Source organism: Dendrobates tinctorius, unplaced genomic scaffold (assembly GCF_039654945.1).
Source record: "Dendrobates tinctorius isolate UK_male_01 unplaced genomic scaffold, ASM3965494v1 ptg000241l, whole genome shotgun sequence".
Taxonomy (NCBI): Eukaryota; Metazoa; Chordata; class Amphibia; order Anura; family Dendrobatidae; genus Dendrobates; species Dendrobates tinctorius.
The window spans coordinates 10,370,694-10,394,183 of NW_027361908.1; the positions used below are offsets into that span (position 1 = coordinate 10,370,694).

The 23,490-nt window shown below is 40.9% G+C and overlaps 1 protein-coding gene across 1 annotated transcript in view; it reads left to right on the plus strand.

The window, feature by feature from the left end:
- LOC141060642 (dynein axonemal heavy chain 3-like) overlaps positions 1 to 23,490 on the plus strand; it is a 2,648,786-nt gene that overhangs the window by 2,583,658 nt on the left and 41,638 nt on the right. Inside the window, exon 80 of the mRNA XM_073556958.1 lies at positions 3,981 to 4,163. Coding sequence (XP_073413059.1) covers positions 3,981 to 4,163 — 183 coding nt within the window. The remainder of the gene's footprint in view (positions 1 to 3,980; positions 4,164 to 23,490) is intronic.

The window sequence follows — 23,490 nt, forward strand, 5'->3', positions numbered from 1 at the left end:
TTTTCATTCAGATGCTGATGGATAGTACGGGTTGACACTGTTGTACCCTCGGACTGCAGGGCAGCTTGAACTTGTTTGGATGTTAGTTGAGGATCTTTATCCAACATCCGCACAATCTTGCGTTGAAATCTCTTGTCAATTTTTCTTTTCCGTCAACATCTAGGGAGGTTACACAGTGCCATGGGGTTTAAACTTCTTGATGACACTGCGCACGGTAGACACAGGAACATTCAGGTCTTTGGAGATGGACTTGTAGCCTTGAGATTGCTCATGCTTCCTCATAATTTGGTTTCTCAAGTCCTCAGACAGTTCTTTGGTCTTCTTTCTTTTCTCCATGCTCAATGTGGTACACACAAGGACACAGGACAGAGGTTGAGTCAACTTTAATCCATGTCAACTGGCTGCAAGTGTGATTTAGTTATTGCCAACACCTGTTAGGTGCCACAGGTAAGTTACAGGTGCTGTTAATTACACAAATTAGAGAAGCATCATATGATTTTTTGAAAAGTGCCATTACTTTTGTCCACCCTCTTTTTTATGTTTGGTGTGGAATTATATCCAATTTGGCTTTAGGACAATTCTTTTTGTGTTTTTTCATTTAAGACAAATTAAATCAAGATAATAATACCAAAGAATTTGTGTTTGCAATAATTTTCAGGAAGAAACTGAATATTATCTGACAGAATTGCAGGGGTGTCAATACTTTTGGCCACAACTGTATATACACAATGCATCAGCACACTGCTATTAATGAATATATGAACTCAAATATAGCACTAGCTATAGCAATATTAGGGTTCATGTATTCATTATGATCAGTGTGCTGACATGCCATGTATGTTTATATCTTTAGAAATCTTAATTTGTGGAAAATTCTTGGAATGGCTCCTTTCACCTGTATTTAAAGGAAGCTTGTCATGTAAAAAATGCAATTAATTTGTAGACATGTTGCCAATCTGCAGGTTAATAGTATTCTAAAGCCGTGTGGCCTCTGCACTGAAAGTCTGGCTGCCAGAAGGAAATGAACTTCATTCCTACCGGCGGACTCTGGCTTTCAGTCGTAGAGGCCGGGGCGGCTTCAGTCATCGTTCAGTAGACAGTGAGTGGCGGCTGTAACCATGCCTCTGGCATTGACTGACAGCTGTCGATGCTTTGCATCAAAGCTGAGCCAGCTGTCAATCAGTGCCGTGGCATGGTTACAGCCGCCCCTCACTATGTATCCTTCTGGTAGCCAGGCTCTTGGTGGGGCAGCCACATGGCATTAAAACCCTATTAACTTGCAGATCTCAACTTTATATCTGCACGTTTTTGTTTTAGGACATAACAGGTTCCCTTTAACCCATTCATATCATGTGATGTAAATTTAAGCCATGTGCCAGCTCTCTGACTTTAATGCAGGTACGCATCTTTCCCCGAATCATGTGCCTTCAAAAAATAAAAAATAAACAAAAGTTCAAATCACCCCTTTTTTACCCCCATTAAAATAAAACAATAAATAAATTATTTTTGGGGGGGCCACAGCAACATTGCAAAAAAAAGGTAAAAATGTCACATTGCACCATATCCTGAAAAATGAGAATGAATTTCCAACTTTTTTTTTCACTTTTTAAATACAACAAAAACTATACATGTTTGGTATCTGCATACTCTTACTGACCTGGAGAAACATATTGCCAGGTCAGTTTTACAATATAGTGAACATGGTAAATAAAAGACCCCCAAAAATTGTGAAATTGATCTTTTTTTGCAATTTTAACGCACTTGGATATTTTTCTCGTTTTCCATTACACTATGTGGTAAAATGAATGGTATCATTCAAAAGAGAAAAAATAAAAAAGGGAAAATAGCCATGGCGGGAAGGGGTTAATGTTGTAATCGTGCATAATTAGCCTTCAGATTTGTTACCTTTCACCGTTATCTTGTCCCTCTGTCATTGATGTGATAAATGTTGAGAAGTGATCTCTAGAAAACAGAAAGTGATATGTGTAGGATATGAAGTGCTCCATCCAGTTGGGTGTGTGGGTAAGATACCACTCTGTAATGAAACCAACCAAAGCCCTCAGCAAAACATGATACTTATTTTAACAGTCAATCCAAATAATACTGATAACATTACGGTCTACATTCTTAGACCTATCAGATTGCTGCGCTAGTGCGCATTGCCGATTGATGGGGAATATTACTTTTTGTTAGCGCTGTTTCATACCTGCTTCATCTTTCACTCACTGCGTCAATCTCTGAAGGTCTAGGAATGTAGACCAAAGCGCCATGCATTTAAGGAGGATCAAGGTCTTCAATGTTAATTGCAAAACAGAAAGTGTCAAATTATTATTATATGGTTGAGTGTCCAGAGAAGAATTGCAAGATGTCAGGATGTAATAAAAACAAATTATAAAAAAAAATATTAAACATAAAAATGTTATTTAAACAATGGGTTATAAACTGTAAATTATGTAAAGTATCTCAGAGACCACTTCAGACTAAGGGCTCATATTCACATGCAAGAAACTCGGATGAGTCTCACACGTCAATACCCGGCACTGCCGCCGGCACTCGGGAGCGGAGCGTTCAGCTGCATAGAAATACATGCAGCTGAACACTTCGCTCCCTAGTGCAGTGCCGGGTATTGACATGCGACGTGTATATTAGGGCTCATGTGTTGACATGTGAGTATGAGCCCTAAGGATGTGTCTGGAATCTCCTAGACCCCAAAGAAAAATCTATCATTTGGTGCCACTGCCAATTTCCGTGAAATTAATGAGCATGCTGCGTTTTTTACCGCAAAGCGTTTTTTTCACGGAAAAAACGCATCAATATGCACAAAAAGGGCAAAATGCATTAAAATGAATGGGAAGCTTCTTTTAAGCGTTTTTAAGGTGGATTTTTTGGGTAAATCCGTGGGAAAAACACGAAAAAAACACTGTGTGTGAACACAGCCTTATTATTTTTAGATTTTGATGGATCGGTTGCTTCTGAATGCAGATACCAAGTATGTGTATTTAAATAAAATGTTATTATTGTTTTATTTAGAATGGAACAAAAGAGGAGTAATTTGAACTTTTATATTTTTAAATTTTTTTAATACCTTTAAAAACAGTTTTTTTTCTACTTTTTACTGGCTTCAATAGTCTCCTTAGGAGACTTGAAGCTGCAATTGTCTGATCGCTTATGAAATCAAAAATCATCAGCGGTGTCCATAGCAGATCAGCAATGACAAGCACAGTGGTCTTCTGCAGATCTCCGATTGTCATGCCAACCTGTATCTCGCGATGATGTTACAGGGGCTGGATTAGTGATACGCTTCCAATAAGTGCTAATTAAATGCCGCTGTCAGAGATTAACAGCGACATTTAACTAGTTAACAACCGTTGGTGGATCGCGATTCCACCCACGGCTGCTAGGAGCACATGACAGCTGATCAAATCAGCTTTCATGTGCCTGAAAAGAAGCGGGCTCAGCACCGGAGCCTGCATCAAAATGGGATACACAACCTATGACATACCTATAAACAGTATTTATCAAAAGTGAAAAATGAAGAGCAATTATAATGTGGTAGAACTATGAATGTAAGCATGAAATGTAAAGTAACATCCAGATAATAATGAAAACTGGATTGCTACTTGATACTTTCTGTGTATGATACAACATGTCTTTACCATTTCATAATACAGTGAAAATCTTTTCTCCGATAGTCAGGGATTGTATGTGAGGATTACTCTGCTGGGGCAACAATAGTTGTGGACCAAAAAGAGAACAAATAACATAAGATAGAGTTAATTCTGTGTGTTCTATGGTCGGAGGTTAAGGTTACACTTATTACTACAGTACAAAGCACACAATGAGGCCTATCTTGTACCTAAGTACAGACAGGATGTATTGATTATTGTACTAGTGTCCTATATGTGCTTTGCAGAGTAGATGTTTCGGGGGAACCTTCAAAGCCTTTCTAAATGATTTGATGTTTTGTGTCCTTCTTCCAGAGAATGTATCCGATTCAGTATACTGAATCTATGAACACTGTGCTGGTTCACGAGTTATTGAGATTTAACCGCTTGACCTCTACCATCCGAATGAGCTTGCAGGATTTAAACAAAGCCATTGCTGGTCTGTCTGTGATGTCCAATGAACTTGATGATTTGTTCAATAGCATGATTGTTGGTAAAGTAAGTCATTTGCGCGCTATAGTAAGTGTGCCTTAAAATATGCTCACCCATAGGGATTAATATGCAAGTGCTGTCACAGTGTATTAGGATTCTCATTACTCATCTTTCTGTCTCCACATTGCAAAGAATCTTTTTCACACTTCAGCTTCCTCATTGCATATTCCCCTGACACAAGTCATATCTTCTTGGTAATTATGTTTTAAACACATATTGTTACCTCTCTCTGTATCAAAGGGCCTGCAGTTTCTTATCTTCACTAATACATGTATGAAAAATATACAGTGGGATCTATTAACCTAAGAGAAATGGGACTCCGCTCACAATTCAGTCAGAAAGAAAAAAGGTTTTACTTATACATAAAATATGTGTGTTAAATAGAAGCTACTGGGAAATGTAGCCATGTTTTTATCAATCTGTTTTGGAGGGGGAAATATTGGCTGAGCAGCAAAAAGGATATTTTATTCTAATTTTGTTTGAATAAAACTATCATTTTTATTTGAAGAATTGAATAAAATGAAAAAAAAAACAAAGACAGAAACATAATGTTTAAATACCCTACAGTAAAAAAATAAATAGCATAGTGCATTAATACATTTTTTTTCTGTTCTGTGGCTAGTTTGAACATGCGTATACACGCTGCATGCACACCAATTTATGTCCCAGTTCATTTTTTTTTTCTTTTTGTTTTAATTGAATATATTCATTTATTCATTCATATATTCATTTTAATGAGCAAGAAATAGTTAAAAAAAGGATTTATGTAATATAATGTTATTCCTGGAAATATTACTGATCGCTATACAGAGTGGGCCATTTATATGGATACACCTAAATAAAATGGGTATGGTTGGTGATAACTTCCTATTTGTGGTACATTATTATATGGGAGGGGGGAAACTTTTCAAGATGGGTGGTGACCATTTTGAAGATGGCCATTTTAGATCCAACTTTATTATTTCCAATGGGAAGAGGGTCATGTGACACATCAAACTTATTGAAAATTTCACAAGAAAAACAATGGGGTGCTTGGGTTTTAACCAGGGGCGGACCTACTGCCCGTGCAGCCCGTGATTGCATGGGGGACCCGTGCAGCACCGCATGGCTAATTAATCAAATTAGCCATGTGGAGCGCCAAGCGCATGGAGGAGAGGAGCCAGCCCTGAGGTGAGATGATATCAGCGTCAGTCCATGCTGTGCTGCGCTGCTGCTGTGGGGGAGGAAAGGAGGAGACAGACTGTCTCACTCACTGTGCCTATGTATGTGTGTCTGTGTGTATGTATGTGTGTCTGTGTGTGTGTATCTATGTGTGTGTATGTATTTGTGTGTTTGTCTGTGTGTATATGTATGTGTGTGTTTGTCAGTGTGTATATGTATGTGTGTGTTTGTCTGTGTGTATATGTATGTGTATGTATGTGTGTGTATGTCTGTCTGTATGTGTGTCTGTATGTGTGTGTGTCTGTGTGTGTAGTTCTGTGTGTATGTCTGTGTGTGTATGTATGTGTGTATGTCTGTGTGTATGTATGTGTGTATTTGTGTATGTCTGTGTGTATGTATGCATGTATGTATGTGTGTATGTGTGTATGCACATGTGTCTGTATGTATGTACGTGTGTCTGTGTATGTCTGTGTGTATGTATGTGTATGTGTGTGTATGTATGTCTGCATGTGTATGTCTGTGTGTATGTATGTGTGTATGTCTGTGTCTTTGTGTATGTGTGCGTGTATGTATGTATGTATGTATGTATGTCTGTGTGTATGTATATGTGTATGTCTGTCTGTGTGTGTGTGTGTGTGTGTATGTTTGTGTGTATGTATGTGTGTATGTATGTGTGTGTGTGTGTCTGTGTGTGTTTGTAGGTGGAGCCTGGCCCTGGAGGAGATGCGGACTTGAAAAGACTGTGATGAGGAGAGAAGGCCATGATGCCCGGGGTGATGGGAGAAGGCCATGAGGGGTAATGGGAGAAGGCCATGAGGGGTGATGGAAAGAAGGCACTGATGGGATCATGGGAGTGATGGGGAGAAGGCAATGATGGGAGTGATGGGGTGATGGAGCAGGCAATGATGGGGAGAAGGCAATGATGGGAGTGAAGGAGAGAAGGGAGTGATGGAGAGAAGGCAATGATGGGAGTGATGGGGTGATGGAGTAGGCAATGATGGGGAGAAGGCAATGATGGGAGTGATAGGGTGATGCAGCAGGCAATGATGGGGGTGATGGAGCAGGCAATGATTGAAGTGATGGGGAGAAGGCAATGATACGAGTGATGGGGAGAAGGTGGAGATGGAGAAGGCAATGATGGGAGTGATGGGGAGAAGGCAATGATGGGAGTGATGGGGTGATGGAGCAGGCAATGATGGGAGTGATGGGGAGAAGGCAATGATGGCAGTGATGGGGAGAAGGCAGTGATGGCAGTGATGGGGAGAAGGCAGTGATGGCAGTGATGGGGAGAAGGCAGTGATGGGGTGATTGAGAACGCAATGAAGGGAGTGATGGGAAGAAGGCAATGATGGGGGTGATGGATAGAAGGCAATGATGGGGGTGATGGAGAGGGCAATGATGGGGTGTATGTATGTGTGTATGTATGTCTGTGTGTCTGTGTGTATGTCTGTGTGTATGTGTGTCTATGTATGTGTGTATGTATGGGTGTGTATGTCTGTGTGTGTATGTATGTGTGTATGTCTGTGTGCGTGTATGTGTGTGTATGCATGTCTGTGTGTGTATGTATATGTGTATGTCTGTGTGTGTATGTCTGTGTGTGTATGTCTGTGTGTGTATGTCTGTGTGTGTATGTATGTGTGTGTGTGTCTGTGTGTGTGTGTGTAGGTGGAGCCTGGCCCTGGAGGAGATACGGACTTGAGAAGACTGTGATGAGGAGAGAAGGCCATGATGCGCGGGGTGATGGGAGAAGGCCATGAAGGGTAATGGGAAAAGGCCATGAGGGGTGATGGAAAGAAGGCACTGATGGGATCTTGGGAGTGATGGGGAGAAGGCAATGATGGGAGTGATGGAGAGAAGGGAGTGATGGGAGAAGGCAATGATGGGAGTGATGGGGTGATGGAGCAGGCAATGATGGGGAGAAGGCAATGATGGGAGTGATGGGGTGATGCAGCAGGCAATGATGGGGGTGATGGAGCAGGCAATGATGGAAGTGATGGGGAGAAGGCAATGATACGAGTGATGGGGAGAAGGTGGTGATGGAGAAGGCAATGATGGGAGTGATGGGGAGAAGGCAATGATGGGAGTAATGGGGTGATGGAGCAGGCAATGATGGGAGTGATGGGGAGAAGGCAATGATGGGAGTCATGGGGAGAAGGCAATGATGGGAGTGATGGGGAAAAGGCAGTGATGGGGTGATGGAGAAGGCAATGATGGGAGTGATGGGGAGAAGGCAATGATGGGGTGATGGAGAGAAGGCAATGATGGGGGTGATGGAGAGGGCAATGATGGGGTGGTGGGGGAAAAAGAAATGATGATGGGGTGGTGGGGGGGAATGCTCTGGTGGTGGTGGAAAGGGCAATAATGGGGGTGGTGGTGGAGGAGGAAATAATGGAGGTGGTGGAATGGGCAATGATGGGACTGGTGGGGGAGCAAGTAAAGATAGTGGTGGGGGAGAAGAAAATGATGGAGGTGGTGAAGAGGGCAATGATAGGATGGGGAGAGGACAATAATGGGATGCGAGGGGAGGAGGACAATAAGGGGTGTGGGGGATTGGGATGTTAGGAAAGGGGACTTATAATGGCCTTAGGAACAGGGGGAGGTGGAGGAAGACGTTATCGCTTATTATGTCTAACACAGTCCCTTAGTATATAGTGTACTCACTATGTCTAACACACTCCCTTAGTATATAGTGGACTCACTAATTCTGTATAAAACCACCCTTAGTTACAAAGTTTCCTCTTTTATTATGTATAACACGTCCCTTATTACGTACCATCCTCTCTAGTTATATATGGTGCCGTCCCTTATTATATAGCTTCCTCTGCTGTTATGTATAGTGCTGTCTCTTACATAGTGTATTCTTGTTAATTTTGTTATTTACAGTGCCCTCTTTTATTAAATAGTCCCCTCTCTTGTTAGATATAAAATGACTGCTGATGGAGCAGCCGGTGACCAAACTACCAGTCCATCAGCTCCTCCATTAGAAAGGAAGCTTTCCCATGCTCCATCAGCCATCATTGCATTATACAGCTAACAAGACAGGACAGTATGTAATAAAAAACAGGGCTCTATATAATTCAATATGTAAGGGACGGTACTGTACATAAGAGAGGGCACTGTGTAAGGGACAGCAATATACATAATAAAGGAGACTATGCAATATATATACATGTATGTGTGTGTGGCTATATAATATCTCTCTCTCTCTGTATATATATATATATATATATATATATATATATATATATATATATATATATATATACACACACACACACATGTAGCTTTGACGCCATAAAAGGAGGGGGGCCCAGACACATTTCTTGCACAGGGGCCCCAAGCTGTCAGTGTCCGCCCCTGGTTTTAGCGTAACTTTATTCTTTCATGAGTTATTTACAAGTTTATGACCACTTATGAAATGTGTTCAAAGTACTGCCCATTGGTGGCCTGAGCTTGCGATGGTGTAACACGCACGGCTCAGGATCTCTGAGGAGGAATCTCCTAAAGCGACAAATAAAGCAAAAGAAAATCGCTCCCTTCGATAACCCACGGAAGGATTGTTTTCTCGTTACTCAGAGGTACATTCTGATACCCCTTGTCTGTGCTTTGGACATTAAAAAAGACATTTTTGAAATCTGAGGCCTTTTCCTGCCATTTTACTGCAAGGTGACACCATTTTGAACCGTGAGTGAAAAAATCCTTTCCCTGATCCCTCCATCCCTCCATGTCCTTGTCCTCAGAAAAAGTATCTCTACGCTTGTCTACCACATTTTAAAGATTTTTATTGTCTTTTGGAGATATTTTTTTTACAAAAATCCTGTCATATACCAGCTGATTGGCGGAAGGATACAAAATAGTCCCTACCCTGTGCCTAATCTGACAGGATTTCTCTCGTTGCATAATTAAAAGACATTGACTTTTTTTTTGGAATCTCCTCTTGTCTGTTTTAGACCCTTTGGAAGTCCCAGGGTGTCCTAATTTAGCTATATTCCTCTGCTTTGTGCGAGGCTGTGGGACTTATAACAGCTGCGGAGGGATCTCTTTCATCTCAGCGTCCTATCTCAAATACGCCATTTTCCTGTCATAACAGATCTTTGAGGCGGAAGGACACAAAATAGTCCGTGATTTGTGCCTATTTCTATGTTACCTCCGCTTCCCACCGCTCCTGTGCGGCTCCCACTGGGGTGATCTGCCTTTCTTCAGCGGTGCCGTGTATCAGCTGCCGGCTCCCCTGTTGCATATTTTATGAGCGGGGACTGACGTCACTGAGCCCTGTGTGAAGACTAGCCACCTGTCATGGCTGCATTTAAAGTCACAGGGAGCGCGTCTATATCGGCGCGCAGTCAATAAAGGATTTTACTGTATGCATCATACAATATTAAAAGTGCCATCTGATTCTGTGGTGTATCTCATTCCTCACTGTCCCTTTTATAAAAAGGCATAGGAAGACACAATAATTTTCTGTATTTTTAATGTTTATTCAGTATAAACATCACCAATAATATCAATTCTCTCTAATATAATCCCTGCAAGGCAGGATTCAAAAAAGGCACAAGATGAGTCACAAGGCTACTCCAGTGTCCAAATCAACGAAAGTGTCTAATACGACTCCTCAAAAAGCACAAAAATTTCAGGATTCTTACAATCCTCACTTTAAGGATCAAGTGGATATCGTTAACCCATTTAAGGCCAGATCTCCTCATAAAGAGGTCATGGATACATCTCTCTCATCAAAAAGGAAAAATCCTGGTAAAACTTCTGTAAAATTCACATCGCCAGCCGACGCTTCAAGTCCTGAGTCTGGAGATAATTCACCAAACTTTTCGCCGGAAAGGTCAAAATTTAAGATGGATAACATCAATCCTTCTCCTTCCCAAAATCTGGATGTTATAAAGAAACCACAAAAGCGCACCCATAGGGCCTTACCAGTGCAGATATAATGAATATAAATGAAATTGTGCAAGATACTCACCCTCAATAGTTGTGTAAAGCCACAACTACTGTATGCGCTTAGTCACATGCAATGAAGCTGCAGCAGGATGGTGTAGACAGACAGCGTCTGCTTCTATTACTCAAAGAGGAGATCCCAAGAGGGAAAAAAACACCAGATTCCCGCGCTGCTATATTTTAACCATCAAATAGAGGAAATCCAGTAGATTTTAGAAATTGGTTCCAATATCAGTACTTTATTTATGGTACATACAGAGACAATGCTTTTCAAGGTCCATTCAGTGACCTCTTCTTCAGGTCTAATGTACAGGAATGAAGATAAATCAGAAGTTGGTGGTTTATATCATATCGAGGTTAGGCCCCCCGCTGTTCACAAAAAAAAAATGGAGGGGGAGGGGGCAGTAACCAAATGCAAGTACATAGAAATTTCACAAAAAAAGTGGGTCTTCAATATACCGGTAAATCAGTTTAAGAGGATTAGGAGGAATTGTACTGAGGAGAGAGATTTTTTAGAGCAGGCTGAGTTTTTAAAAAAAAGGTTTTATGCACAAAATTACCCGAAAAAACTTATTGAAAAATCCCTCAGACATGTACAGACTGAGTGTGATCAGGAAACGCTACTTATAAAGAAAAGGAACCGAGAGGATGGGGATTTCTCGGTTAATTTTCTAACTACGTTTAATAAGTGCCACAAACAAATGAAAAGCATATTAATGAAGAATTGGCACATTCTCTGCAGTGATCCTATCTTGGGGAATTCCTTGCCTGAGAACCCCAGGATCACCTATAGGAGGGCTCCCACGATCAAAAATATATTAGCCCCCAGTCGTTTGAAGGAGAAGACCTCTAATCCTTTTTTGAATATTAAAAAAGCAAGCAATATTGGAGTGTTTCGTGTGGGAAACTGAAATGCCATTGTTGCAAAGGCATTACTCATAATGTGTTCTCTTTCAGCTCTACCTCTACTAATGAATCCTTCCCCATATGTGAGCGATTGTCCTGCGAGTCGGACTTTGTCATTTATTTGATACAGTGTAGCTGCAATAAAACAGTATATGGGGCCGACAACACAAACATTAAGAAAGAGAATCAATACACATCACCACAATACTAAAAAAGGCTTCATGAAGCACGGCCTGTCCAGACACTGCGCTATTACACATGGACGGGATTTCTCGGGTTTGCAGTTTCTACCTATTGACCGGATTACTCCTAATACTCCTAACAGATTCCAGGCTCTGTGTAGGAGAGAAATTTATTGGATTTATAGGATGAATACTATAAATCCGAATGGCCTCAATGAGGTGTGTGATATCTTCCTCTCATATGTATTCATCCGTCACTTTTTTTTTTTTTCTCACCTGGGATACTCTGATACTTTTTAATGATCCCAATAGCTCAGATATCTGGTGTTGAAGGGTTCGGCTGACATCTCTCCGCTTCTTTAGAAATGTCTCCCTGGCCTCTGACGTCAGTACTGACCGTGGGAACTGGAAAACACTTTGGATTACTCACAGTCATGGTCTCTGGCGCTCTCCATGTATAATGTTTACTTTCCATTTTAACATACGTCTCTCTTATCAGTCAAATATAGCAAAATGCATATAGCGCTACTAGTTAGAGTGGATGACCTTGGTTCATATACATACACTCTTTCCCACAACCTTATTGGTTTGATCCTGGTGTGGGGAGTCTTTTATGTTTCATTTTTAAATACTCTTATTTTTTATTTCTTTTTTAATCAGTCCATCTTGTGATCTATGGGATGTAAGTTATTGTGTCTTTTAACACTTGGTCGTTTTTTGTGAAATTTCCATGTACTTGCATTTGGTTACTGCCCCTTCCCCCTCCATTTGTTTTTGTGAACAGCGGGGGGCCTAACCTCGATATAATATAAACCACCAACTTCTGATTTATCTTCATTCCTGTACATTAGACCTGAAGAAGAGGTCACTGAATGGACTTCGAAACGCGTTGTCTCTGTATGTACCATAAATAAAGTACTGATATTGGAACCAATTTCTACAATCTACTGGATTTCCTCTATTTGATGGTTGAAATATAGCAGCGCGGGAATCTGGTGTTTTTTTCCCTCTTGGGATCTCCTCTTTGAGTAAAATCTGGATGTTATATCCATACACTCTTACATGGATACTCTTGCCCAGAAAATCACGTCCAGTATGTCTCAATCATTTGAAAACCAAAATAAAATTTTACAGTCCACCTTGGATAAATTTAGCAGCAGGTTAGACAACCACGAAAAACGGCTAACTGTAGTGGAAGAACACACTGATGATTTATCAAAAGACACCCATGACCTCAAATCTGAATTTCACAGACTTAAAATTAAAGTTGAGGATAAAGAAGACAGGAACAGATGAAACAACTTGAAAATAAGAGGAATACAAGAATCTATCTCACCCGATAAACTAGAAGACTTCGTCCAGACAATTTTCAAAAAATTACTACCGGCACTTACAGACCAGTATCTCATCATAGATAGGATCCACAGACTTCCCAAACCATGGAATATTGATAAAGATCTACCTAGAGATACCATCTTAAGGGTCCACTTCTTCAAGATCAAGGAAAAATTTCAATAATCGGTTAAAGATCTAGGAGATTTTCCAGAACCCTATGCTCACCTTCAGCTATTCACGGATCTTTCAAAGGAAACGATTGAAGGAAGAAAGTCTTTTAAGCCAGTCACCTCCACCATGAGGGAAAATAATATCCCCTATAAATGGGGCTTTCCACTTAAACTTTTGGTATTCTACAAAGGAAAGACGACCGTCCTATTCTCGCCTAGGGAAGCAAGAGATTTCCTGTCCTACTGCAGGATACCCGATCGCCATAGAAACTCTAACTCTCAAGACTCCAGGCCCTCTTCAGAGACGGGATGATCCAACGGAAAGACCCTGTCTACATATTGTCTCTCCTGGTTAAAAGGCCTCTCTACACTTTTTGATTATTTGTTCAGGGTATTACTCTGCTTATTATTCTTCTTTCCACAGGTTTTCTTCTCTACTTCTTTATGGACTCATATATCACATGAGATTATTTTCCTTCTAGGAATAGTGCAGTTATGATTGACAGCTAAAGGATGCCTCTAATGGGATCCTTACACAAACTTTCCCCACTAATGAATTAGAGCCTACCGGCTAGGCTCTTTCTGAAGGACAATTTTGTTCTTACTGTTTTGTGTTTTTCTGTTTTCGGTTTTAAACAGGTCTTCAGTTTTAGGTTTTTTTTTTTGTTAATTAAGTTTTTCAAAGGTAGGTGCCCTCTGGTTTCCTTATTTCATCTTCCCACTTCATACGGTCCTTGCCACTCTTGTAACATGAAAATAAAAGTTGTGTCTTATAATGTCAGGGGGCTAAATAGCCCTTGGAAGAGATTTTCCATTGGTAAAGAAATTAACGGGTCACATCCTGAGGTTGTATGCCTCCAAGAAACTAAGTTAAAAAATGACAACCACCCTTCTATAAATCTCAAAAATTTCCCATTTGTATTTGAGTCTTGCGGCCCACGAAAGAAAGCTGGGGTTTTATCCCTGATTGGTAATTCAATTTCCTTTTGAATTTCTCTCTGAAGTCAAGGACATAAAAGGTCACTATCATATTCTCCTATGCAAATTGAACGGCCACACCTTCGCAATAGTTAATACTTATGTTCCCACCATCAGACAACTTAGCTTCCTAAATAAGCTAATGAAAATAATCGACACCTTACGCTCAGGAACTCTACTTTTATTAGGTGACTTTAATATGGTGCCAGATAATACACTAGACTCCACCTCCCCCAGCAGACAAAGATCGCAATCCTTGAACAGCTGGATTTATAATCACGAGCTATTCAACTCATTCCGCTGTTTGAACACCACATCTAGAGAATTTACTCATTTTTCTGATGGCCATCAGTCGGCCTCTAGAATAGACTTGATACTCACAGATGTCTTCTCCTTGCCAAGGTTCTCCTCTGTCTCCATACTTAATAACTCTGTTTCAGATCATTCTCCGGTAACTGCAGAATTGACAATAGGGCCTCCAACTCACCCCCAATTCATGTGGAAATTCAACTCCTCTTTGCTTCATAACCGCCCAGCCTTACAGAATTATTTTAGTAAAAACGACTCTGTCCTCCTAAATCCATTTTCCTGTTGGAACGCTCACAAGGCGGTATTGAGGGGAGTTTTGATCCAAATTTCCTCCATACAAAAAAAAGTTAACAGAGATAAAATCCTTACCCTACAACAGTCAATTAAATCTAAAGAAGAGGAATTTTGTCGATCCTCTGTTTCCTATAGCAAACAAGCTGTATTATCAGAACTTACCGATCTTTGAATGCAATTAAGGAAACTCATATTCAATTTTTACGACTCAGCTATTAGATCGGCAAAATGCAAGCATTACTTATCTATAAATCGCCCTTCAAAATACATGTCAAACAGAATTAAGAATATATGGAAACGGAATAGAATTGACACTATAACTTCCTCTAATGGTACATCTCTGGTCCACCCTAAAAATATTGTAAAGGCTTTTGCCGATTATTACAAAAATCTGTATAATATTAATCAGGATAACCCTAATTTGCAGCCAACTACCTCAGAGATTGGATCATTCCTTTCCAGCATGAACCTTCCAAAACTGAACTCTGAAGACTTATCTTATTTGTCTTCTCCCTTCACTGAACAAGAAGTCCTGGAAACTATAAAAAAACTTAAAACATTTAAATCACCCGGACCAGACGGGTTTAGTAATGATTATTTCATGTCTTTTAGTAATTTATTGGCCCCTCACTTTGTAAAAGTATTTAATTCAGCTTTCCAATCAGGTTAATTTCCCAAAGAGATGCTGGAAGTGACCATTGTCATAATCCCTAAACCAAATTCTGACACTAGCCAAGTTTTTAATTATAGACCTATATCCCTCATCAACACAGACGTAAAAATTTACGCAAAAATCTTGGCTAATAGACTAAATCAATTTCTCCCGACACTAATTTCCAGCGATCAGATAGGCTTCATTAAAGGAAGACAATCCATAGATGGTACGAGAAGGCTCATTAACATAATTAATCTCATTTCCTCAAAAAACCTCACTGTTATCTCTCTTGATGCTGAAAAAGCGTTTGACTGCCTTAATTGGTCTTATCTCGAAGCGACTCTCAAAAAATTTGGATTGAATTTTCGACTCACGGGAGGTATTACGGCATTGTACTCCGGCCCTGGGGCGAGGGTGTATTCCAACAATCATCTTTCCCCTACGTTTAATATAGCTAATGGGACTAGACAGGGCTGCTCCTTGTCACCATTGCTTTTCGCATTGGCCATTGAACCTCTGGCCCAATTAATCAGGAATAGTACAAAGATCTCAGGAATTAAAACCTTGCATAGAGATTTTAAAATAGGGTTATATGCAGATGATATAATTCTTACCCTTACAGATCCAAGCAACTCTATCACTGCCTTACAAACTCTAATCCAGACTTTTTCCAAGGTCTCTTATTTTAAAATAAATGACTCTAAATCCAAAATACTTGGCTTTAACCTGGGAATAGACTAAGGAAAAATTGAGGGCCTCTCGCCTTGGGGTTGGGCTACTGATGGGCTGACATACCTAGGCCTAAAATTTGTCAAAAATATAAACTCTCTTATAAAATTAAACTTAGAGATTCTTGCCAAAAAGCTTTTTAATGAGTTTCGTATATCTAGAGATGATGGACTCTCTTGGTGGGGAAGAATCATGATGGTTAAATCATACATCTTCCCAAAAATCCTATATCTACTTTGCTCTCTTCCTTTAAAAGTTCCCACTTTTTCTTTTACAAATCTCCAAGCCTCATTGAATTCATTTATATGGAATAACAAAAAACCCAGAATAGCAAAAAACATTCTCTACAATCATAAATCTTATGATGGAGCTGGTTCCCCAAATATCACGGCTTATTACACTGCAAATTTAGTCAAACAAAGCGCATTCTGGTGACCACATGATAAGACACCAGCTTGGCATGAACTAGAATTGTCTTTTAACAATTATAAACCTCTTCACCTGCTAATTCTGAACCAACTCCTTCATAAAAAATTAATTGAAAACTCTCATCCAATTTTTCAAGCTATTTCTGAAGCTTGGGAAAAAATTTCTGTTCAAAAAAGAGGCTCTAATAAAGAAGTCACATTAAAAAATTTGACCTTATCTGTTATTTTTCAAGCATCCAATCAGACTATTGACCCCGTTTGGTCTGCACTTGGTCTCAAAAGACTCAAAGATTTATACGATGGTGCTCTTTGTACACCTTATAACAAACTCAAGAATAGATTTCAATCTACTACTCCTGCTTTCTTACAATATGTCATCCTTAAAGACAAACTCCATGAGTTCCTTGCTATTTCACCAAGAATTTCTGAACCAGCAGTTAAGCTTATTTGTAATATAGACCATAAAATTTTCTGGAGTTTTGAGTATACTTACAAGTGGTGTAATAATAGCTTTGCAGTGGTCAAGACTCAAAATATTATCAAGTGGGAAAACGAATTACATACAATAATTGACCCTCCTGACCTTGAACAGGCATGCTCGCTCTCGTACGCCTCTACCATTTCCTTATCACTACAAGAGACCCACTTCAAACTTTTAACGAGATGGTATTATACCCTGTAAGACTCCATAGAATCAACCCTGACAATTCTCCGCTCTGTTGGAGGGGTTGTGGAAGGCCAGGAAATATTTTGCATATATTTTGGCAATGTCCCAAAATTGTTCTCTTTTGGAGAAATATTTCAAATCTTATCGATTTTATCTTAGGAACGCAACTTATTTTGTCTCCTCGTCTGGCCCTTCTTTCTCTAGACGCTGACAAAATTGACCCTATTAACAGGCTGTTGATTATGCACATTTTACTAGTTTCCAAACACAATATCGCTTTCCTTTGGAAAAATCCAAAACCTCCACAAATTAACGATATTATAGACAAAATCAGCCTTCATCATTCCTTTGAACTGAAATTTGCACATATGCATGATCAATTTGCCAAACATGATAGGAAATGGTCTAGATGGCTGGAGCTGTTCTCTTAAGGTCTTCAACCAGAGTGCGCCTGCCTAGGCCCCTTTGGGGTTAGGTCTTTGGCTTGGAACAAATTTAATATATTATATGCTTAAATACTTACCTTTGTAATAGTTCATTGTATAATATGCTACTGCATTGACATGTTACATTTTATGTATTCTTTACATTTGGACATTGTTGTCCTTCCTATTTTCCTTTTCATCTTTTCTTCCCTCCCCTACACCTTCTTCCCCATTTATTAAAACTCCAATAAAACGTTTGGAAAACAAAGTACTGCCCATTGTGTTGTATTGTCAGTGCAACCCTCTTCTCCCACTCTTGACACACTGATAGCAACACTGCAGAAGAAAAGCTAGCACAGGCTTCCAGTATCCGTTGTTTCAGATGCTGCACATCACGTATCTTCACAGCATAGATAATTGCCTTCAGATGACCCTAAAGATAAAAGTCTAATGGAGTCAGATCAGGAGACCTTGGTGGCCATTCACCTGGCCCACGATGACCAATCCACTTTCCAGAAAACTGTTCATTTAGAAATCCTCGGACCTGACACCTGTAATTGCTGGTATGGTGTGGTATATGGGGTACAAAGATAGTGGGATCATTCTTCATCAATGAAAACCTCCATGCCACTGAATATCTGAAATTGCTACATGATGATGTGTTGCCCTCTTTATGCACTGAAGATGGCACGTTCCCTGGGTTTTTCCATCATGATGGTGCGTCACCACATTAAGGGTGTCAGGTCCGAGCATTCCTACAAGGAATCTGACGCACTTAGACTAGCATTTCTTCTGCGGTGTTGCCATCAGTGTGTCAAGAGTGGGAGAAGAGGGTTGCATTGACAATCCAACACAATGGGCAGAACTTTGAACACATTTTATAAGTGGTAATAAACTTGTAAATAACTCATAAAAGATTAAAGTTATGCTAAAACCAAGCACACCATTGTTTTTCTTGTGACATTCTCAATAAGTTTCATGTGTCACATGAACCTCTTCCCATTGGAAAAAATAAATTTGGATCCAAAATGGCCAACTTCAAAATGGCCACCATGGTCACCACCCATCTTGAAAAATTTCCCCCCTCCCATATACTGATGTGCCACAAACAGGAAGTTGATATCACCAACCATTCATCTAAGCCGACAATAGAGTGGACAATGCTCTCATCACATGGAGCACTGGGAGAGACTGCACAATGCAGACACTCGGAGACACAGCAGGGACAGAACCACCCCTGAAACGAGCGTCACTGATGATGCTTCATTTCAAAGAGGGGCAGGGACTGTGACAATGACTGCAGCCGCTTTCCCCTGATGATGGTTCATTTTAGTATCAAAGTATGCACTGGTGATATTCAAATGAATCATTATCAGACAGGAAATAAGGGGAAAAAAGTATAAAAGCAGTTGGACAGCATAGTTAGGGAACAGTAGGGAATTTTTAAAGCGATATTAGAATAGCTTAAAATTATGGCACTAAATAGATAGGGAGTTAGATGAAAAATGCTTTGCCTTCAGAACACCCCTTTAACCGGGGGGCGTGGTCTGGATCGCTTGTGGGGAGGACGTGTTGTGCTGCTGCTCCCGCTGCCAGCCACGAAGTGAGCCCTTTTCGGACCCCAACGAGGGTGTCTGCGTGCCCCCCGGAGGGAGCTGGGACTAGGAAAGAGAGGTGGAGGACGGCGTGGAAGGAACCGCGGCTCTCTGAGAGGAGAGCGGTCGCGGGGAACGGGTCCTGGCGCCAGAGGCGGTCAGGCGCCATCTTTCCTGCTTCTTCCTGCTTCTTCCTGAGCTGGGCAGGTCGGCAGTCTGTGGAGAGCCGTTGGAGGTGGTGGAAGGCCGCGGCCTGGGCTGGAGGAGAGACCGCTGACTGTTAAAGAAAGGAAGGAGAAGGTCTGCTTACCGGAGGAGAGGGAGGTGAGCTGGTCGCAAGTGCCTGGCTGGTGATCAGAGGGTGGCCGCAGTGCTGGGTGCTCCTGGTGAATCGCCCAGGAATTCTGAGACGGTCGCTCCTGCTACATACAGTGACTGGGGGATTGGGGGTACCGCTCACCGTTTCCAGAGACGCTAAGACCGGCCTAATCCCATATCACAGCAGTGTGAAACTTTATATATAGGGCACCATATCAGGGCCTTATTTACTCATGTCAGCGCTCCACCTTTTAAGACGCAGGAGGTTATCTTCACCTATGAATATGCATTAGTAGACTTTCCCTGAATTCACGAGGAGTGATTTAAATGCACGCTTTAATTCAGCATTATGGTTAAATCTAATAAAGAGCGTGCAAAACCGCTGGATACTAGGGTACATCAAGGCAGGCAAAGCGAAATGGAGAAATTTTTGAAAAATAAACCTGGGTCGGCTAGGCCCACACCAAAAAAGCTACATGCAAATGCTGAGGTGGAGGAACAGGTCGAGGACTCGGACTCAAGTGATGATGTCTCAGGCAGCGATATTACCCACTCAGACTCTGGGAAGTTCTCTAGATCAGTATTCAAAAAACTTCTGGCCCAAGCATTAAAACCCTTGGTTACAGAGATATCTGGTATGAGAGCAGATTTGTCACACATTGGTAACAGAGTGGAGTCCCTTGAATCATCTCAGTCCTCTCTCATTAGCCACTCTAATGCCATGAGGGATCATTTGGACTACCACAGAACACAGCTTAATAACTCTCTTCTAGCCTTAGAAGATCAAGAGAATAGAAGTCGCAGAAAAAATATAAGGATTAAAGGATTGCCTGAAAGTGTCTCTACAGAAATACTGGAAAAATCCACAAAAGAAATCTTTGCCCTCCTAATCCCGCAAGAAAAATGCGACCAAATTGTAATAGAGAGGGTCCATAGATCGCTCAGACCCAAGCCTAAGCCTTCTGAACCCCCGAGGGATGTGATCTGTGGCTTGTTGAGTTATGTGGACACTAGTGTTATTTTGTCTGCCTCAAGGGATGTTAAAAATCTCGCCTACGAAGGATCTGCTATCCAACTTTACCAGGACATTGCGCCGTCGACCCTTGTAAAGAGAAGAATCCTGAGACCCTTATTGGAAATACTACGCTCGCGTAAAAATTCTCTATAAATGGCTGTTTCCGTTTGGAATATCGGTAAATGGGGACGGCAAACAAATAACAGTGAGGAGTCCCGAAGATTTAAACAAAATATGGGACACTTTTGACATTGCTCCTATTGATATTCCTTCATGGTTACCTTTGGATATGGATCTTCGCATGCCTCCTCCTATCAACGCTTATACAGGAGGTCAGGGGGATTGGGCCTCAGTGAAGAGACGCATGCCCCCTAACGAGGGAAATCTGGGGCAAGAAAAGAGATGCCCCCCTGAATTCTGTTTTATTCGGTCTAGTCATATTTTCTTACATATGGACCCAGTAGTTTCGGTTTAACTTTGCAATGTTTTGGATCACTTTGGTCTGCCTTGATTGGCACCTGCCTAGGTGTTGATGCTTTCATTTAACTGCCTTATAAGTTAACATGTACTACTCGTGTGTTGGGGATGTAATTCCCTGCTCTGTCGTGGGGGGTATGTTGGACCCCCTGCTCCTGCCGCAGGCAGGTAGTTGGTTATTGTTATATATCGGTTACTGTTATTTTACCTTGTATTTTGTAGCCCGTCGGCATGGGACACTTTATCATTTATTTTTTCTTTTGCTATATCTAATTTACTATGGGTGATAAGGAAAATTTTGCCACTATAGTAGTGGCTTCGTATAATGTAAAAGGTCTACGCTCCCCATGTAAGAGAAGTCAGGTATTGAACCTTCTGCATGCAAAAAAGGCTAGTGTGGTCTTTCTACAGGAGACACATTTTAAAGCGGGGAGAGTACCAGACATGTCTAGATCTCGTTACCCGACCTGGTATCATAGTACAGGTGGGTCGGCGTCTAGAGGAGTGAGTATTGCTATTAAAAAAAATGTTCCTTTTGTCTTGCATGATTGCCTTTCAGATTCCGAAGGAAGGAATATTATACTGAAGGGCCTTATTGCCAATACTAAAGTTACCCTATGTAACTTATATGCCCCAAACAAGAATCAGATTGGATGGCTGTGCAAAACAATGAATACCTTAAAACTATTTACCTAGGGTTTATTGCTGATGGGGGGAGATTTTAACGTATCACTTAATCCATCCCTGGATACTTCCACGGGCAAGTCGACCCTTTCTCAAATGGCACTGAGAAAACTACACCTTTCTTTCCAAGAGTTACACTTGATAGACCCCTGGAGGACACTCTCTCCTTCGGGCAGAGACTACACTTTTTATTCACATCCGTGTGGTAGCTATCATAGAATTGATTATATATTGACACAAACAACTAACCTCTCATTAGTCAAAAATGCGACCATAGACACTATCTCACTATCGGACCATGCTCCTATTTTTCTCGACATAGGCATAGAAACCCTTCCGCGACCAGCCAGGTCATGGTCACTTAATGAGACATTATTAGATTCAGATTCCCACATTACGAAACTGACTGACACTCTCGAATTCTTTTTTCAGACAAATTTGCACTCTGGCCCACCCATACCCGTGGTGTGGGAATCACATAAAGCGGTTATGAGAGGAGAATTTATAGCCTTGAGTTCCCATCTCAAAAAACAAAGGACAAAACAGGTTGTGTCTATTTTGCACCAAATTAATTCCTTGGAAAGATTGCATAAGAGATCTCAAGTAAATAACATACAAACTGAATTGACGGACCTAAGGAATTCGCTAAAAAATCTTTTAAATATCCAATCGGCCAAAACCTATATGAGATGCAAACAGAGGTTCTATCTCCATGGCAACAAAAGTAGTAAGCTTATGTCTTCATTGCTTAAAAAGCAGCAGGACAGGACGTTCATTAGGCAACTCAAAACTCTGGATGGCTCTTCAATTTTCGAGACCGCTGACATTGCCAAGGAGTTTAGATCCTTTTATGACAGCTTATATAATCTAAGCATACCAGATAGCATGCAAGACCCAATAAAAGCTATAGAAAAAATTAAAGAGTTCCTGACTCCACTAAATCTGCCTAAAATAACCCCGGAAGGCCAAACTTTGTTAACTGCTCCGGTTACCCCTAAAGAAATTTTGGATACTCTTTCCACCATTCCAAATGGAAAGGCCCCAGGCCTGGATGGTCTCCCCATTATATATTATAAAAAGTTTATAAAATCATTCTTACCCATTTGGTGACCTTGTTTAATTCTTATTTGAAAGGCCAGCTTCCCCCTAAGCAATCACTGGAGGCATATATTACGGTTCTCCCGAAGGAGGGTAAAGATCCCAACTTGTGCAACAGCTACAGACTAATCTCATTACTTAATGCGGACATAAAACTGTGGGCTAAACTACTAGCGGGTAGAATAAGCAACTTTTTACCCAAATTAATTCATGCGGACCAGGCGGGCTTTGTGAGGGGTAGGGAAGGAAAAGATAACTCCACTAGGGTCATACAGTCTATAATGTTTGCCAAAACACGGCAGGTCCCCTTGGTACTCTTGTCAACGGATGCCGAGAAGGCTTTTGACAGAGTGTGCTGGAGATTCATGGAGCAGGTGTTGATTAAATTTGGCTTCCCTCCTCAATATATAACAGCAGTCCTCTCTCTCTACTCTCAATCGACGGCCAGGGTCAGGATAAATGGCACCCTATCAAAAAGTTTGGAGATTCACAATGGGACTAGGCAGGGATGCCCTCTGTCCCCATCCTTGTTCATTTTAGTTATAGAAACTTTGATACAAAGCATCAGACAAGAGCAACACATAGAGGGGTTGTCAGTGGGTCCGGGGACACTTAAAACGCTAGCTTTCGCAGATGATTTGCTTTTCCTCATATCTAACCCGTCTCAGGCATTCCCGATCATCCTCTGAATTTTTCAACAGTTTGGCTCCCTTTCCAATTTTAAAATTAATCTAGCCAAATCTGAAGCGTTAAATATCACTCTCCCTCATTCTCAACTTTCCATTCTTCGTACACAGACTCCCTTCTCTTGGGCTAACGGCTCTATTAAATATTTAGGAATATTCATAACTAGGGACCCCACTAACCTATTTCAAAGTAATTTCATCCCCTTACTGAAAAAAGTTACCAACCTGATGCATAAATATAACCTACCCACTTTATCCTGGTTGGGTCGCATCA